The sequence below is a fragment of the Somniosus microcephalus genome, chromosome 16, assembly GCF_052327205.1.
Source record: "Somniosus microcephalus isolate GS21.2 chromosome 16, FLI_Smic_1.0, whole genome shotgun sequence".
NCBI lineage: Eukaryota > Metazoa > Chordata > Chondrichthyes > Squaliformes > Somniosidae > Somniosus > Somniosus microcephalus.
This window is the reverse complement of record NC_141002.1, coordinates 88,056,637-88,076,115: the sequence shown is the minus strand read 5'-3', so window position 1 is coordinate 88,076,115 and position 19,479 is coordinate 88,056,637. Positions and strand designations below refer to the sequence as shown.

At 45.7% G+C, this 19,479-nt stretch overlaps 1 protein-coding gene and 1 long non-coding RNA gene across 7 annotated transcripts in view; one reads left to right on the top strand and one right to left on the bottom strand.

The window, feature by feature from the left end:
* LOC147106365 (uncharacterized) overlaps positions 1 to 18,459 on the bottom strand; it is a 75,489-nt gene extending 57,030 nt beyond the window's left edge. For all 3 annotated transcript variants that reach the window (XR_015081436.1, XR_015081435.1, XR_015081437.1), the window contains exon 1: positions 18,371 to 18,459. This is a non-coding gene — a long non-coding RNA (uncharacterized LOC147106365). The remainder of the gene's footprint in view (positions 1 to 18,370) is intronic.
* Positions 18,460 to 18,633: 174 nt separating this feature from the next.
* lrig3 (leucine-rich repeats and immunoglobulin-like domains 3) overlaps positions 18,634 to 19,479 on the top strand; it is a 60,254-nt gene continuing 59,408 nt past the window's right edge. For all 4 annotated transcript variants that reach the window (XM_086009411.1, XM_086009414.1, XM_086009410.1 and 1 more), the window contains exon 1: positions 18,634 to 18,830. In XM_086009411.1, coding sequence (XP_085865537.1) covers positions 18,634 to 18,830 — 197 coding nt within the window. The remainder of the gene's footprint in view (positions 18,831 to 19,479) is intronic.

Below are 19,479 nucleotides of genomic sequence, written 5' to 3'. Positions count from 1 at the left end.
TCCATGATTATACTGATACCCAGTTACATTTTTAGAATAAGCATATCAATCGGCAAGGGTAGACTGAGTGAAACTGCCTCAGTTTTACTGGATGGTCTGGGTGTGAGAACACCACTGATGAACTCTTCATTTTTCATTTATCAGCCCATGTGCATGCACACTTACTTAGGACAACTAGAGCTTATTTTATTTAAATATTTTGCTGAAAATAAAGCAAGGCACAACCTGACAGTGGCCAGCTACAGATATCTACAGTGGATATGAAAAGGAAAAGTGATTTGGTGTCAGGGTCAATACCAAGTTTCATTGGTATATGTATGAAACAGGACTATCTTCAAATCAGTCCCTGGCACGAGTTTGATTTACACTGATACCAAAAGAAAATTCTGCAGATGCTGGAAAACTGAAATAAAAAACAGAAAATGCTGGAGAAACTCAGCAGGTCAGGCAGCATCTGTGAAGAGAGAAACAGAGCTAACGTTTCAGGTCAATGACCTTTCGTCAGAACTAGAAAAAAGCAGGAAATGGAACAGATTTTTAAGCAAGTGCAGAGGCTGGGAAAGGGGGGAGGGGATGAAAGAACACTGACACTGATTTGGTGCGTATCAATTGGCTTAAATATTCTGAACTTCAGAGATAAGTTCCCCTGTTAGATCCGTGATTCTGAGAGTATGATGTTTTTCAATAACCACACGGATGCTGTAACTTAACAATCAACAGGTGTTTACTGGAGGAGGGTAGTCTCAAGACTGGGGTACAGAGGCATGCTCAAGGCTTATATACAGGTGTGGTCACTGCCGGTACTACAGTATACAGGAGCTGTAAAAGTAGTTCTCTCTTAAAAGGTACATACACTACAATTCCTCCCCTTTTAGATTAGTAGTACCCATAATATTCAAATAACAATTAACACTTTAACATGTACATTAAACAACAATAGTCCATTTATAGATTCAGTCTTTGGGGCGGCTTCCTGATCCTTTCGGGATAGCGCCTTTCCTGAGGTTCTTGTTCTTGGTGCAGAGGTGATTCTGGCCCCTTTTTATCGGTTAGTTCATCGGGTTCCACTGCTACTGGTTCAGAGGTAGATGCTACCGGTATGTCGGGTTCATCCCCAGGTACGCAAGACATGGGGTTGACTCGTTCCTGTGACGCTAAGATCTGATCAACGTGGTGTCTCACAATGTTCTCCCCGACATCCACTGTGTACATTAATGGCCCCTGCCGTGTGCATATCGTTCCAGGTTGCCATTTCTCTGTTCGGTAGTCACGGGCCAAGACTGGTTGTCCTACATTGAAGCTCCTTGTCGGTTTCTCATTGATGTGCTGGAATTGTTTATCCTCAACATTTCTTCGCACATTTGGTTTAAGCAAGTCCAGACGAGATCGCAACCTTCGGTTAAAGAACATCATGGCCAGGGTCTGGTTGGTAACTGCATGTGTCACGTTTCGGTAGGCTAATAAGAAATTATCCACCTTATGCTGTAGTGGAATTTCATCGTCGCACATGGCCTTTATCGCCTTCTTAAAGGTTTGTACGAACCTCTCAGCCAATCCATTTGTGGCTGGATGATACGGGGCGGATGTGTAATGCCTTACCCCATTCCTTCGCATAAATTTTCGAAACTCTTCGGACACAAACTGTGGTCCATTATCAGAGCAAATCGGCTCTGGCAAGCCATTTCTGGCAAATATGGTCCGTAGGAATGCAATCGTTTTCTCTGTAGTGGTTGAGGACATTTTTATCACCTCAGGCCACTTCGAATGAGCATCCACTGCTATTAAGAACATTGAGCCCATGAATGGACCAGCAAAATCAATATGCACCCGTTGCCATGGAGAGGAGGGCCACTCCCATGGGTGTAGAGGGGCATGTGGTGGTGCATTTTGGCCCTTCTGGCATCCTGAGCAGCTCTTGGTTTGGTCTTCAATTTGTTGATCGATTCCTGACCACCACACATAAGCCCTAGCAAGGCTTTTCATTTTCACTCCCTCCAGATGACCTTCATGTAGCTCATTTAGCACTCTCTCCCTTAACTTGGGTAGAATCACCACTCTGGATCCACACATCACTGTCCCCTGGCATACTGACAGCTGTTCTCTTCTGGATGAGAATGCTGGCAACAGTGAGTCGCCATGTGTTGGCCATCCTCTCACCGTCAAATCATATACCCGAGACAGCGTCGGATCATTGCGGGTCTCCTTCTCTATATCCGCGTTCGTTACTGGCAATCGTTCAATTATTGACGAATAAAATATCTCGATAGGGTCCACTGCTGGTGCTTCCTCCACAGTAGGCAGTGGCAGGCGCGATAGCCCATCAGCATTTCCATGCTGTTTTGTGCCTTTATATTCTATTTCATATTGATTTGCCCCTAGAAACAGGGACCATCTTTGTAACCGTTGTGCAGTCATCACTGGAACGCCCTTCTTAGGACTAAAGATGGAGACAAGTGGTTGGTGGTCAGTCAGCAAGGTGAACTTTTGCCCATGCAGATAGTGGTTGAATTTTTTTACTCCCCATACTAGGCTGAGGGCCTCCCTGTCAATCTGGGCGTAGTTGCGCTCGGCTGAGGTTAGTGACCGAGACGCAAAGGCTACTGGCCTCTCCACCCCGTCTGGGAATTTGTGCGACAGCACCGCTCCAATACCATAGGGTGATGCATCACATGCCAAACGAATTGGTAGTGCTGGGTTGAAATGGGCCAACACCTCTTTTGATGTGATCAATTCTTTACACTTCTGGAAAGCTCGTCTACGTTCGTCATTCCACTTCCATGGTACCCCTGTTTGCAGTAGGGTGTTCAGTGGGTGTAATACCGTGGACAAATTTGGTAAGAACTTATGGTAGTAGTTTACCAGCCCGAGGAACGACCTCAGTTGTGACACATTTTCCGGTGCTAGGGCCTTGACTACTGCCTCAATCTTTTCAGGGGACTTATGTAACCCCTCTTCATCGATGACGTGGCCACAATACGAGATCTGCTTCTGGAAAAACTCGCACTTGTGGCGATTAGCTGATAGCCCATATTCCTTTAATCTGGTGAGCACCTTCTCCAAGTTGGCGAGGTGATCACTGTCATTTTCGCCCGTGACCAGGATGTCGTCCAAATAACACTGGGTCCCTGGAATCCCTTGCAGGACTTGATCCATCGCCCTTTGCCAAATAGCCGGAGCCGATGCTACCCCGAACACCAGCCGGTTGTATTGATAAAGACCTTTATGAGTGTTAATCGTAAGGTATTGTTTCGAGGCTTCTTCTACCTCCATTTGCAAGTACGCCTGGGCTAGATCAATTTTGGTGAAGCGTTTACCTCCAGATAGCGAGGGAAAACATCCTCAATTCGTGGAAGCGGATATTGTACCGTGTGAAGGACTGGGTTCACTGTCACCTTAAAATCCCCACGGATGCGGACCTTCTTTGGTTCCCCAGGCGTATTACTCAACGACCTCTTCATTACAGGAATGATGGGTGTAGCCCACTCGCTCCAGTCTACTTTGGACAGTACTCCTGAACGTTCCAACCCTTCCAGCTCTGCTTCGACAGCTGGTCTGATCGCATAAGGCACTGGTCTGGCCTTAAGAAACTTTGGGCTTGCATTTTCCTCTATTTTAATCATTGCTGTTATGCCTTTTAGTGTTCCGAGTCCCTCCTGGAACACTTCTTTTGCGTCAGTTCGCATTTTTGATAGTCGTCCAGGTGTGACGTCATCATCCTTTTTGGCCTCAACCTTCAGTGCCTGTATGGAATGCCAATCTAATTGTATCTTCCGGATCCATTCACGTTCTAGCAGTGGTGGTCCTCCATCTGGCAATACATATATATCCATTTTAGGTATTTCCTGGCCTTTATATATCACTTTCACCCTTATTTTTCCTTTGGGGTAGACTTTTTGCCCCGTGTACGTCTTCAAGACAATCTCTGTAGCTTTCAAGGGTATATGTGAAAATAGCCGCTTGTAGTCCCTTTGGTTTATGATTGTTAGGGCTGATCCTGTGTCCAATTCCATTTTCATTTGGATTCCGTCTATCTTGAGTGTAACCCAGATAGTCTGGTGATCCTCCATTTTGGTTACCTTATGTAGTTTCAGACAACCCAGCTCCTTGCTTCCGGAGTCTGTGTCACTTTTCTGTTCGTCTGAACTACCGTTCATCACCTGGTGTACCTTTTTGTACTTCTCCTGTGGAGATTTCTTACTGTTGGTTTTCTTCCCAGACCTGCAGACTCTTGCTATGTGTCCTGCTTTTCCACACTGTCTGCACACTTGGTCCTTGAACCAACAATCCTTCTGGTCATGTGTTGTTCTGCCGCAGCGATAGCACTTCCCTGTTCCATAGGACATTTCATTGGTGCCATATTCTTGCGGTCTCTGTTGTATCTCTGCAGCGCCCCTTGCGGCTGCTTCGTGTGATACTGCCATACTGAAAGCCTTGTCCAGCGTAAGATCCTTTTCTGATAGAAGCCGTTTCTGGGTTCCTTCACTTTGCAGCCCACACACAAACTTGTCCCTTAACGTATCTGCTAGTCCTGCTCCAAACTGGCAGTGTTTCGATAGCTTGCGCAGTTCCGTTAGGTACTCAGCATTGCTTTCGTCTTTGTGTTGGTTCCTTTTATGGAACTTAAATCGTTCTGCTATCAGCAGCGTTGTGGGGTTTAAGTGGTCCTGTAGGATTTCTACTATGCTTTCGAAATTCTTGTTCACCGGCTTCTCTGGGGTTATTAGGTTTTGCAGTAACCCATAAGTTTTTGCACCCATGGAATTTAACAAAACCAGTGCTTTCCTAGCATCTGGCACTTCATTTGCCCTGCAGTACACTTCAATACGTTCCACATGTCGCCCAATCTTCGACTTCATTGTCAAACATAGAGATACTGCCACTCTTCGGCATCCCTGGGTGTGATTTAACTGTCAAAAATGGCGTCTCCCGCGCTTCCCCTTCTTCTCCGCTGGCACAAAATGGCATCTCCCGCGCTTTCCTTCCTTCCCGCGCTCGCCCTTCTTCTCTGCTGCGGCTTCTAAAATGGCGTCTCCCGTGCTCTTCCTTCTTCTCCGTGGCTCAATGGCGTCTCCCGCGCTCTCCCTTCTTCTCCCCGCGGACACTGTTCAGCCCTTGAGCACTGGCTGTGCTCTGCGCGTTCTTTTTTTTGTTTTTTTGTGCGCCTTTCCCGTTTCCGCCGCTCGGTCCTGAACCCGGCTGTTGCTTTACCCTCTCTCTCTCTCTGTTTTGTTTTTCCTCGACGCCGCTCGGTTTTCAACCCCCGGCTGCGCCCTGTGCGCTTCACCCTCTGTCTTACCCCGTCGACGCTGCTCGGCTTTCTCTCCGCCGTCGGTCGGCTCCAGCCGCCGCTGTCCGGGAAGGGTCTGCGCTGTACCTGTCGTCAGTCTATTGCTGATCGTCGTGGCTGGGGAACCAAGCCCGGCTCTCCACAGCTTCCCCTGCGATGTTCGCTCTCTGCCGGACGACTGGGCGGTTGCTCGTGGTCGACGCCCGTATTTCTGGCCTCGACTTTCTTCCACCGCCCTCCCGGAGCGAATCCTCAAAGGGAAATGCAGAGTTGCAGGTAGATTCGAATCGACACTTGTCGCCACTGTTAGATCCGTGATTCTGAGAGTATGATGTTTTTCAATAACCACACGGATGCTGTAACTTAACAATCAACAGGTGTTTACTGGAGGAGGGTAGTCTCAAGACTGGGGTACAGAGGCATGCTCAAGGCTTATGTACAGGTGTGGTCACTGCCGGTACTACAGTATACAGGAGCTGTAAAAGTAGTTCTCTCTTAAAGGTACATACACTACATCCCCGATACTTAGGGGGAAGCAGGGTGTGGGCCAGTCCAAAAATGGCTAAAGAACCCGGCACGGCCGGGGACGTGGAGAACCTGCCGAACTTAACGGCAGGATTGCATTATCATTTTTTTGTTCCGTTTCCCACCCGGCGGCCGGGAGAAAAAAGCAGCAGCAGGAGGCGGCAGCCAGAGACCCTAAGGGACAGTCCCCGGCAATTGGAGTGGGTGGCCGAGAGGTCGCGATCGGCAAGGGGGAGGGCGAAGGATTCCATGAAGTGCCAGGGGAGGAGCACTCCTGCTCCACAAGAAGTGCTGGAAAAGACACTTAATTTGTGGAACCAGCAGCTCCCGACTCCCTTTCGCTGCCGGGTATCCGACCCCCCGAGGAAAACCTGTGCAACAGCAGTGAATTTTAATTCGGGCTCCCGCGGGCACTGTGGAAGCCCAATTCAAATATGTTAATGAAATCTCCCGCCTCTTCACGGCGGGACACTCAAACGCCTCTGTAAAACAGGCGATGGGTGGGTGTGTTGGGGATGTGTTCCCTGTATTTAAGTCTTTAACCACCCCCCTCGCCCTATCCTGCCTGTCATGTGGTGGGGGTGGTGTTAATATCGAGGCCAAGATTTCAACCAATTTAAGAATCAATGTGACCTCTGAAATGCAACCAAGGGAAGAACGATTCACTGAGAGCCAGGAACAGAAAGTTCAGATGTGAAAACCCTGTCCCTATTTAATTAGAATTTGTTGTTTATTGCAGTCCCAACTTCTGCAATTGAACTGTAATAGTGACTTGTGTGTGGGGGACCTCCTGCAAATATTAACATTCTCCTAGAGAGCCCCGCCCCCGCCTTAACTTTTGAAATGTGGGAGCGATTTTAACCCTACTCGCTCAGCAGAAACCTGGTGGGTGGGCAGTTAAAATCTCCCTGGTTCTTACCAGTCCGAAAGCCACCATGATCGCAACATCTCCAATTTTAACCTGCTCTCCTGAGCAGGCGGCAAGGACACGCGCCTGGAGCCAACAGGGTCCTTTACATATGCATGTTGTGGCCTGATGACATAATTGAGGCCCGACTAATTTTAACTCAGGCCTGAGTGGGGAATCCACCTGAAGTTAAAATCGGGGCCACGTGTGTCAGCCATCCAAAGGAAAATAAGGCTAACATTGCAGAAAATGTATTTTATTCATATGTAGCAACAGAAATAATGCGCTAGTAAGTCAACAATACAGAAAAATTCAGAAATCTGTCAGCAGATGAAGAGATGACTTTGGGGACCCTGAGGGTCCTCTTGCCTGTACTTGGGGTCTGGTGACTCCAGCTTCAAAACCTATGCTGTAATATAAATGAGCAGGTGCTACTGCTCCTGAGGAGGGAAGGAAGACCTCGGAATGTGATTTGCTGAGGCTTTTCCTTGGAGTACTAGAGGAGTGGATGCGAATGTATGCAGTATCTGGCGAATGTATGCAGTATCTGGCACTTGTCGCTGGCTACCAATTTTTATGGTGGAGGGTTCTCCCCACCTGTACAGACCACCGGTTCAATATCCCCAACGCTGGTCAGTAGAGACTTTCCTCGGCCAATGAGGGCAGAGGTTAGTGGGCCTTCAGCCACAAATAAAATTCACAATTGTGACGTTTGAACAACTGCACATACGCTGAAATCCACTCCAAAATGGAGAGGGGGCAGAACTACTTCAAGTAGAAGCAACTTGGCAATGTCAAGGGGATAACAGAATGCTCTGCAATATCTAACCATTCAAAAAAAGCATTCTTGGAATGAAGACTTTGATGTTTATTCTCTTCGTATATTCAAAGCAATGTTGTTGTTGTCCATGCACACTACCTTCACCAATCCAAAGACTGAGATGCATGCTGCAACATGAAGATAATTAACAGCACATTTTTATTGACCACATCCATTCAAGCAATGCCTTTGTTGTTATAAATAAGCTTATCTTCACAGCCTAGCCTTTATGGATGTTGATTCTGTAATTACCGCTGTCCTCAAATACCCGATGTTTCGTGGTGAGAACACGTGTGGCGTATCTTGAAGATATGTTTGAAACTGGAAATGCCTTAGGTTGTACGTTTATTTTCTTTTAATTTGAAAAAAACCACTCTTTTGCATTTCGGCTGAAATTAACAGAATTTAAACATTCTTTGCCCTAGGCAGGACGTGCACTGAAAGTTCATGTGGTTCTGCTGTTTGCAATCACAGCATTCAAATTATGCATAATTTAGTTGCCATGGTTTCAGTCTGGGATCACATAAAGTCAAGCATAATTGTTACCAATGAGAGAACCTCTACATGTACCTTGGGACATCCAGTATGTGTTCGTAACACACCAGAAAAGGAACAGAATTAGTAGGAAATTACTTAAGTACACTTTACTGTTTCCTTCAAAGGCACATGGAAGCATAATGAATGATAACAGGAACTTCTGTAAATGAGCATCAGGTTTTAGGGATATTGTAAAGTGAAACAATTTACCATAATGATATGGTACATTTGCAAATATCCAGTTAATTGGTCTTTTGTCAATAAAATTCCAGAGGTATATTCCCGTACTTTTTTTTGTCTTTAGTTGGTGCTGGGAATAAAACAAAGAATCTTGGATTCCTGCTCTCTTTAAAAAAAGGTCACTGGATATATTAAAAAATATATAGAGATCTATCATGTACAGCATTTACAATCCAAGTTTTCGGGCTATTGAGGCTTCTCAAGGTCTTCTTGCGCAATCAGTGTAAACAAAATTTCATTTGAAGACGTATTGTTCTAACTTAATCATGAGAAAAATAACATAAATTTTATGCCCAAGAAAGAAAGACTTGCATTTATAAAGCCCCCTTTACAACCACTGGACATCCCAAAGCACTTTACAGCCAATTAAGTACTTTTGGAAGTGTAGTCACTGTTGTAATGTAGGAAACACGACAGCCAATTTGTGCACAGCAAGCTCCCACAAACAGCAATGTGATAATGACCAGATAATCAGTTTTAGTGATATTGATTGAGGGATAAATATTGGCTGGACACCGGGGATAACTCCCCTGCTCTTTTTCGAAATAGTGCAATGGGATTTTTATGTCCACCTGAGAGAGCAGACGCCTCTGTTTAACGTCTCATCCATACTGTAAATGAGAAATACTTACAAAAAATCACCCAGTGTTGACAGAAAAATCAGTGGAAATCATCCAACATTGATGAGAAGTAAACACAAACATTTACATCAAGCTGAAAAGCTATCAGCATCTGAGCTTTTCCTCCCCAAATCTTTTCAAACTACATATTGAGCACTTAGTTAAAAGCATATATCGAAAGTCCCTTGTTTCAATGGCATTCCTGCTTTTCATGGGCCTATGCCATAAGGGGGTCAGTTTTAGTACTGTAGTCACCAGAAGCTGACTCAAGGATGCCAGTGTCCCAGAAAGAGGCCACTTTTATATTACAGGAAACTTTGTGCTATCCGGCACCGACGGGACCGAGCTGTTGCCGTCCCATCAAAACTGCCAGACAAACCAGCGCTAATGTTAAAACACACGGAGCTTTTGAGCTCCGTATCTAGCAACAAACCCTGACAGCTTCTAAACAGTCGGCCGTAGCTTGCAAGCGTCTCTGTAGCTAAGCAACAGCTTTAGCTAGACCTTGCAGAGCCTGACTGGTGAAAAAAAAGCAACGAAAAGAAAAAAAAACTTACTGAATTGACTCCTGAATTTTGCCGGTGGATCGAGCATTCCGGACAGTTAACCTCCGGATAAACCAAAGTTTCCTGCACGACCCACAAAAATATCAGGTCATACCCCAACCAGAAACCCTGGATGAACGGAGAGGTCCGCTCACTGTTGAAAGCACGCGACGCAGCATTTAAATCTGGCGACGCGGCGGCTTACAGAGCAGCTAGGACCAACCTAAAAAAGGGTATCAGGACTGCCAAATGGAAACAGACACTGCGGATAGAGGATCACTTCCACAACAACTCGGACCCCCGGCGCATGTGGCAAGGCATCCAGTCGATCACTGACTACAAGGGCAAAAACACCAGTCCCCCGGTCAGCGACGCCTCCCTTCCGGAGGAGCTTAACAACTTCTATGCTCGCTTCGACAGGGACAACAAGGAGCCGGCTACCAAAGCCTTGCCACCCCCGGAAGACCAGGTGCTCACTCTGTCGACCTCCGACGTAAGGGGCGCTCTACGCAGAGTGAACACACGAAAGGCTACTGGACCGGATAGCATCCCTGGACGGGTACTCAAGTAATGTGCTGATCAGCTGGCTGATGTCTTCACCGCCATCTTCAACCTGTCATTGGCCCAGGCAGTAGTCCCTACATGCTTCAAGACCGCCACCATCATTCCTGTGCCTAAACAAGCGGCTGTGACGTGTCTGAACGACTATCGACCTGTCGCACTCACACCCATCATAATGAAGTGTTTCGAGAGACTGGTCTTAGCCCACATCAAAGCCAGTGTTCCTGCCTCCCTTGACCAACACCAGTTTGCCTATCGGGCAAACAGATCAACGGAGGATGCAATCACAACTGCTCTACACTCGGCACTGAATCACCTAGATGGTAAGGAGACCTACATCAGAATGTTGTTTATAGACTACAGCTCAGCATTCAACACTATCGTCCCCAACAAGCTGGCCACCAAACTCCAAACTCTTGGCCTGAACACTTCCCTCTGCAACTGGACCCTTGACTTCCTAACAAACAGACCCCAGTCTGTCAAATTAGGTAACCACACCTCCTCCCCCCGACCCTGAACACAGGGGCCCCACAAGGATGTGTGCTGAGCCCCCTCCTTTACTCCCTCTTCACCCACGACTGTGTGGCTGTTAATGGTTCCAACACCATCATCAAGTTCGCAGATGACACCACGGTAGTAGGCCAGATCACCAACAACGATGAGTCAGCCTACAGGGAGGAGGTCCAGCATCTCGTGAAGTGGTGCGCCGACAACAACCTGGCCCTTAACACCAAGAAAACAAAGGAAATAATCGTGGACTTCAGGAAGTCCAAAGGCGGAAGTCACACCCCCATCCACATCAATGGGGCGGAGGTGGAAAGGGTGGCCAGCTTTAAGTTCCTCGGAGTCCACATCACGGAAGACCTCTCCTGGTCCCTCAACACCTCCTCTCTGGTGAAGAAGGCCCAGCAGCGCCTATATTTCTTGAGGAGGCTGAAGGGATGTAATCTGTCACCCCCGATCCTCTCTAACTTCTACCGCTGCACTATAGAGAGCATCCTGACAAACTGTATCACGGTATGGTACGGCAGCTGTAGCTCCCATGACCGGAAAGCCCTGCAGCGGGTAGTCAAAACTGCCCAACGCATTACCGGCACCCGGCTACCGACCATAGAACATATATATCAGAAACGCTGCCTACAGAGGGCACGGTCCATCATCAAAGACCCTACCCACCCCAGCCACAGTCTGTTCGCCCTCCTACCATCTGGAAGACGCTACAGATGCATTCGCACCCGTACGACCAGATTTAGGAACAGCTTCTTTCCCAGGGCTGTCATCCTACTGAACTCCACAAATAAACACTAAAGCCTGCACATCTGCCAATGCACTTTATTATGGTCATATTTATGCTAATATATATGTACAAATGTATGTTGAAATGTTTAAGTGTCCTAATCCAAATTGTACACTCTCGGGAGCCACAAGCCTACATTTCGTTGTACTGCACTTGACAATAAAAGTTGATTTGATTTGATTGATTTGATCTTTCAGGCCACCGACCTCAGTGAATCCATCAGGATTATTCTGGAGCTGCTGCTGGCTATGCAGCACCCTCGAGTTGGGAACAAACACTCCTGCCAGCTTATTCAATCCAATGTAAAAGTAGCTAAACAGTGAGTTGCTTTATCTCCGTCACCTCCGCCTCCTCTCCAACAGAAGGGGGAAAAAAGTTTATTTTTAAACTTTAACAACTAGCACAATTGTTTGGAAGGTTATTATTCCAGGCGTCTACCATTGTAGGTCTTTGGCCAAGGTGGAAGCGATTTGGGATCTCAATGACTCAGAGATGAAGAACAGGAAGTGTTAAGTGTCTATCCCGAGTCTGTGGTGAGTTTGCAGGGACAGTAACAGGGGTGGTACAATTAGCTACTGTAACTCAAGATCGGGGAAAGCAAAATCATGTTCTCACTCCTGATTGCTAAACAGTGATCCCTAATGAAAGTGAATGTGCTTGGCAGCTAGGGGTGTGGGGGATAGGATCGGATTTAGCGGTGATGCCTTCCTTGGTCAGATAACCTGTAGCACCCTTTATCAAGGCTCTTCGAAGAATAATTACCACTTGGGCAAGGCACTGGAGACTGACTGATCCCTGTGGAACTGAACTCTGATAAGATTGTCAACCAGTTGAGGGGAGAAAACTGGAGAGAATATTTAGGAATATACTTTAAGGCAGTAATGATAGTCCATTGAAAGGTTCACATTATGTTGATAAAGCATTCAAGTTACAATTCCATTTTGACACCATCTGAACCCCTTGATGTATTGCTTCATTTTGTCATTTTTCTTTAGATTAATAACATTTAGATAGATACATTGCCCTTATTTGGCATCTTTTTTGTTGCCTAAGGATTGGTATGATCCTTTGAAGTCACCACATTCTAATTAGCAGAATGCTGACAGAATACAATAATCTACAAGGATGCTAGGAGATGGAGACCTGATTGAGTAAGATCCAAATGCCTTCACGCAGATATTTACAGAATTTTATTGAAATACAGTTATGATCTTCATAAACCTTAAAAACTCAGTGTATTTTAGATAAATAAAGTATACTGACTTCTTAAAACATAATTAGATTTCTTTTCCGCTTCACTAATTTTGTCCTCGTCACCAGAGCCACTGACTCCTTGCTGGGGTATGGTTCCATGGGGCATTCCCTAGTTCTTTGCTCAAGTATCCTTTATTTGCATCAGAGCTATGGCTGTAAGCATCGATAGGGTGGCATCACTGCCAAGCCCAATCTGATCCTCAACTAGTGTCCACATACATGCACTTCCAGCAGAAGTCACTGGATAGCGATCAGGAACAGAATCCCAGGCTGATTTTTCCTCCCGAACCCCAGAGGCCAATAGTAACACCCTCATGGCCATCCTGGTTGTGATTAGTTAACTCAGCACAGATCAGGGATCAAACCTGGGACCTAACTGTCGGTACGTTTTAGCTACCTTTTGGATAAATTCACTGGGGAATTAGGGCAGCCCTTAAAAAAAATGATCTTAATGAGATTTATTTTATGAACTTAATTTTTAATTATGACTCTATATTTTCCTCCTCATTGTTCTTATGATTCAAAGCCACTGAATAGCATAGCAGCTTTTATACCACAGGTGTAGGCAATAACCGTGGCAAATATTTTCCACATTTCCACAGGCGATTGACACCAGCAGCTGCAGTGACTGAATCGACTTTTTACAAGTCCCTCAGTCCCAGAAACTTCCTGTTCTCACCATCACATTTCATTTTTCCCTATTTATCACAAACCTGTTTGAATTTCAAGCTCTTTGTCTCTTTGACCCTAAATATTTTAAAGATATAACACTAAAAAAAAAACCTCACAATCTTTCCAGTACCACTTGCTGTTCCATCAACACAGGGAAGGTCTCTCTATGCAGAATATAAAATGCACGTACACAGACTGAGCTTCACTGAACTATAAAATACAACGATAGAAAGCATGAGTGGCACTTGTAGAGCACAGTCCTGCAACTCTTAACTTGGATCATATTTTGGGGGAAAATAGTAACAGCGATCAATAATGGAACTAGACATCTGAATGAATCACGAGTAATCATGTGTTCTAGAGGCTGTATTCAGCATTTCATTCTTACCCGAATACCCACTAAAAGGAAAAATTGAATGTAGCAGTTGCTTTTGGAGGTAAGAACCAGCTAACGTGAAATCATAAATATTGAAAGGAAACCCATTATAATTAATAAGTCACCTATGAATTATCCAGTCAGCCTAACTCATTAAAAATATTAAATAACAACAGAAAATGCTGGAGTTGCACAACCAATCTAAAAGGAAAAGCATGGTTAACATTTCAGGTAAGACCCTTCATTAGAACCTGTAAAATATTCCCCGGGGAAGTAGCGTGGGTCCTGCACATATAGAATCATCTGCGCATAAACCCTGCTTTTAACTTGGAATAAAAAGAACAAGATGTAGCAAATATTAATGTAAAACATTTATTATTAGAACTTGCATGATAGCGCAGTTCACTGCCATGTGGGAGAAACACTCAGCTGTGGAGAAATGTAATACAGCCTTTGGAAACAGATTAAACTTTCCAAACAAAAGGAAAATATTCATTCAAATAGAAACATAGAAGATAGGAGCAGGAGTAGGCCATTCGGCCCCTCGAGCCTGCTCCGCCATTCAATGAGATCATGGCTGATCATCCAAACTCAGTACCCTGTCCCTGCTTTCTCCCCATATCCCTTGATCCCTTTAGCCTTAATAAATATATCCAACTCCTTCTTGAATATATTTAATGAATTGGCCTCCACTGCCTTCTGTGGTAGAGAATTCCACAGGTTCACCACTCTCTGGGTGAAGAAATTCCTCCTCATCTCTGTCCTAAATGGCCTACCCCTTATCCTTAGACTGTGACCCCTGGTTCTAGACTCCCCGGCCATTGGGAACATCCTTCCTGCATCCAGTCTGTCTAGTCCTGTTAGAATTTTATAAGTTTCAATCATTTTACCTTACTGAGATACACTTGACGATGTACATTGTACATGGAACTAATCATGATTTCTATAAATGAGTAGTAAATAAATCTTATGAAATTCCTCTGTCTGAAATTTTAGCAGTTGTTAAACCGTTCATGTGGAAAGAACCAAAGAACTTGCATCAAATAGCATCTTGCATGTGCTTAGGGCATCCCAAAGCGCTTCACAGCCAATGAAGTGCTTTTGAAGTGTTATTGCTGTTGTCATGTAAGGAGACACAGCAGCCAATTTGCACACAGCAAGCTCCCACAAACAGCAGAGATAAATGACCAGATCATTTGTTATTTTAGGTATTGGTCGAGGGATAAATGTTGGCAGAGCAGTGGGAGAACTCCTCTGCCCTTCTTCAAATAGTGCCATGGGATCTTTTACGTCCACTTGAGAGGGCAGACAAGCCTTCGCTTTAATGACTCATCCAAACGAGGGCACATCCAACAGTGCAGCACTCCCTCAGCGCTGCGCTGAAGTGTTAGCCCAGATTTTTGTGCTCAAGTCTCTGGAGTGGGACTTGAACCCACAACCTTCTGACTCAGAGTCAGGAGTGCTACCACTGAGCCAAGGTAGATCACAACAGGTGTCTAGAAATGGTATTTTCAGCCCTAAAACCATAATTGAATGAAGCCTGGAAGCATCATTGTTATGATATCTCGTTTTAGCCAATATACAGACCTAGAATGTTTTGCCTTTGGGCATTACTAGCCCAGACAGTCCTTTCCTAGCATGCACTGGCATTTTAGAGTTGATCCAGCTGCTGAAGAAACTGCCCTGCAATATAAATGGCGTGGATTCTACAGCTAAAATTCCAGTAGTGGCAAGCCACTTCTGGCAGCATACATTCCAATGAGCCAGAGCTTGATTCCAGTTTTGTAACATAACATTCTATCAAGCTTATATTTCCCAGATGTTCACATAATCAGGAGGCCATTCGGCCCATAATTCCTGTGCCATATATCCAAATTCCTTTTGAAAGTTAATATTGAATCCGCTTCCACCGCCCTTTCAGGCAGTGCATTCCAGATCATAACAACTCGCTGCGTAAAAAGATTTCTCCTCATTTTCCCCCGGTTCTTCTGCCAACTACCTTAAATCTGTGTCCTCTGGTTACCGACCCGCCTGCCAGTAGAAACAGTTTCTCCTTACTTACTCTATCAAAACCCTTCATAATTTTGAACACCTCAATGAAATCTCCCCTTCAACCTTCTCTGCTCCCTGATTCTCCAGTCTATGCACATAACTGAAGTCCCTCATCTCTTCCTCTACTTAAGTACTGACTCTTGCACTGGCAGTCCAGTTTACCTTGTAAAAGTGGTAATTCTTCGTGTGTGTGCCTAGATGGTGAGTGTTACTATGCTGTTTGACTGGGGGAGGGGAGGGTGGACATCACAACCCAGCCTAACCCCGTCCTCAATTGTTATCCGCACATGCACACTTCCCAGCAGGGTCACTGGATAGTCATCAGGAGTGGGAAGATTTTCATTGCTCTAGCCCAGGAGCACTGAAGCTAAAATAGCACCCTTACTGAGATAACTCAGCACAGACCATGAATAGAAGCTGGATATTACAGTCTGTATGTCTCAATGACATGCTTCCAATACCAACTGAGCCATTAGGGGAGGTGTGAGGCAGGGTTTATAATTGTGCTGAGAATTGTATCCCTATGTCTGAGAAAATTCTGGTGAAACTTTTAGAAGTTAGTACCTTTGTACGGTAGCAAGAGAGCCATCTAATTATTCATTCATTATGTAAAGTGTAACAGAGCGCAAACCCACAGAAATGCATTATGTATGGAAATGTGGATCGTGTACATGTTTCACAATAAAAGCTGTGTTAGTCAGCTTGTAAGGATACAGACGAAGATATATATTCCAGTGTTTGCTTTATTTCTCATGTCTGCTGCCTTTGGTAAACAAACAGGTGCGAACTGTTTCCTTCTCACAACAATTTGTGTTGATTGGCTTTTAATTTCCAATTTCCTCCCCTGAAGGTGCTAACTCTTGCTAGGCAAAACAGTTGCACAAGCGACCGCTGCCTTCCAGCACCAAGCAAGAGGAAGAGGGCTCCTAGGGATGCAAATATACTCCAAACCGCCAATGTTGCAAACAAATCAAATAAAGCTTTGATGTAATCACACTGTGTCTTTGCAGGGCACTCGCAATTCACCACGGTTAAGGCATAAGGAACCATGATTACGCTGCAACAGCACCCCAACCAAACAGCACTCGGGCATTGCAAAGCCGCTACAACTCCCAACACGTGCGTCCAGCATATAGAAACATAGAAGATAGGAGCAGGAGTAGGCCATTCGGCCCCTCGAGCCTGCTCTGCCATTCAATGAGATCATGGCTGATCATCCAAATTCAGTACCCTGTCCCTGCCTTCTCCCCATATCCCTTGATCCCGTTAGCCGTAAGAAATATATCCAACTCCTTCTTGAATATATTTAACCTGCTGGGGGGGCCCGGCGTTGCCAAGGCTTTTTTGTAAAACTGCAGTTTACAGGGCCGCGCAGTTGACGGCCGGCCGCTGCCGCTCCCCCGCTCTGTGTCTCGGGCTGAGCGGTTGGCAGGCCCGGCCCGAGTGACCCCAACCCACCTCCCACTCCGGCGGGCCGCCACAGCTGCCCCGCTCGCTGTTGAGTAAAAGCAGTGGAAAAAAAATGGCAGCTACGTTTCGGGAGGCTGCAGGATTAGGTCCCGCCCACACACGGAATGAAACGCCCCCCGTGACGCACCGATTGGTCAACCATCAGGTCACTAAACTGTAAGATTGGTCAACCATCACGTCACTCAACGCTAATGAGCGGTAGGATTGGTCAACCGCTAATGAGCGGATTTTTGAACGTTTTTTGTATACTGTCCGAACAATTTTTGTCTGACCAAAAAGTAAATACACCTATGAGGCTCCCCTAATCATAAGCTTTCTTTTGATATAACATATGTGTAGGTACGCTCTATAACTTTTGAGTGTATAGCAGACAGACAGACATACAGATAGACAGACAGACGGATCCTTTTATATACATATAATATAGATGTAAAATAAAATAAAGAAGATCAATAGATGAATTGGCCTCCACTGCCTTCTAGAGAATTCCACAGGTTCACCACTCTCTGGGTGAAGTAATTCCTCCTCAACTCTGTCCTAAATGGCCTACCCCTTATCCTTAGACTGTGACCCCTGGTATAGGACTACCCCGCCATCAGGAACATCCTTCCTGCGTCTAGTCTGTCTAGTCCTGTTAGAATTTTGTAAGTTTCAATGAGATCCCCTCTCATTCTTCTAAACTCCAGCGAGTACAAGCCCAATCGACCCAATCTCTCCTCATACGTCATTCCTGCCATCCCAGGTTATCAGTCTGGTGAATCTTCACTGCACACCTTCCATGGTAAGAACATCCTTCCTCAGATAAGCACTTTTTTGCAAACTCCAGGCAGCAAATAGTCCAAAAGGCAGGCGAGCGAGCGAACGCGCGCACATGCAGGCCGGGAGTTGGTAGTTGTCGAGCCCATCTCTGGTGACAACAAAAACGATGATGTGGAGATGCCGGTGTTGGACTGGGGTGGACAAATGTAAGAAGTCACACAACACCAGGTTACAGTCCAACAGCTTTATTTGAAATCACAAGCTTTGGGGAGCGCTGCTCCTTCGTCAGGTGACGAAAACTACAAAGACCAGCACCCACCTGGGTTTTTTTGATCACGTGGGGCGGGAGGCTGTCCAATGAGGGCCCGCCGATGGGTGGGAGGAGGCTGGAGCCCACAGGAGATTTTTTTTTACACACACACAGATCGCACATCGTCGCGTTTTGTACCTGTGGTAAATCGAGAGAGGCGAACGGAGTATACAGACTGAGGGATTTTTTTCCAATCGAGAGTTACCAACTTTTTTTTTCTTTCGACCATCCCCCGCCGGCCGTGGTGTGACGAGAAAGAGTTGCTTGAAGTTGAAGTTAGTCGTGCGGAAACCTCGTCTGGTGTGGGGAGCGGGGGAGAGAGAGAAAGAAAACAAAACATTTAAGGGGAGAGAGGAACAGGAGGAGGAGGAGGGGGTGGGGGGGAGAAAGAAAGGGAAAAGATGTCTGCGATCATCCGGCGGCTGTTGAGCGCCGCGCTGCTCTGGGCGCTGCTGTCCGTCCCGATCCCCGCCGCCTTTGCCCGGGAGCAGCCTGGCGCCTGCCCGCCCCGCTGCTCGTGCCTCGGTGAGCTGCTGGACTGCAGCCGCAGCAAACTGGCCCGAGTGCCCGAGCCTCTGCCCAGCTGGATCGCTCGCCTGTGAGTATTCCCAGCAAACTTTTTCTTTTTTTTTTAAGGAAAGTGTGCCTGTTGCAGGGAGAAAGAAAATTAAAATGCATATTTTACTAAAAATGCATTGCAACCTTTTTATTTAAAAAAAAAAAGAAGCGTTGCTTTCTTTAAAAGTTTCAAGGCAAGTGCACAAAATTAAAATGCAAATTTTACTAAATGCCATTGCAACCTTTTAAAAAAATAAAAATAAAGCGTTGCTTTAAATGTTTCAAGGCAAGTGCACAAAACTTAAAATGCAAATTTTACTAAATGCCATTGCAACCTTTTTTTTTAAAAGCGTTGCTTTCCAAACTTGGTTCTAACAACTTTCTTGCTGCCAATTGGCGTGGGGTCGATCGTGTGATGAGCGAGGAAGGTGGGCCTGTGTTCCTCCACAGATGTGCATTTGTGCTGCGCGGCAGCTTTGGTCCAAATTCAGATCGGTGGAGAAATGTCAAAAGGATTTAGAATGAATTGGCTAAAGCCGTTAGCTTTGAGTGTTGTGGATAAATTAAGTCTGGATGATGGATCGTGGTGCCAGTCGACTTAACTGTGTCTGCGTTTGGATCTAGAAATGCATTTTCTGATTGCCATCCAGTTGAAATAGTTGGTACCAGCATCTATAATACAACCAACA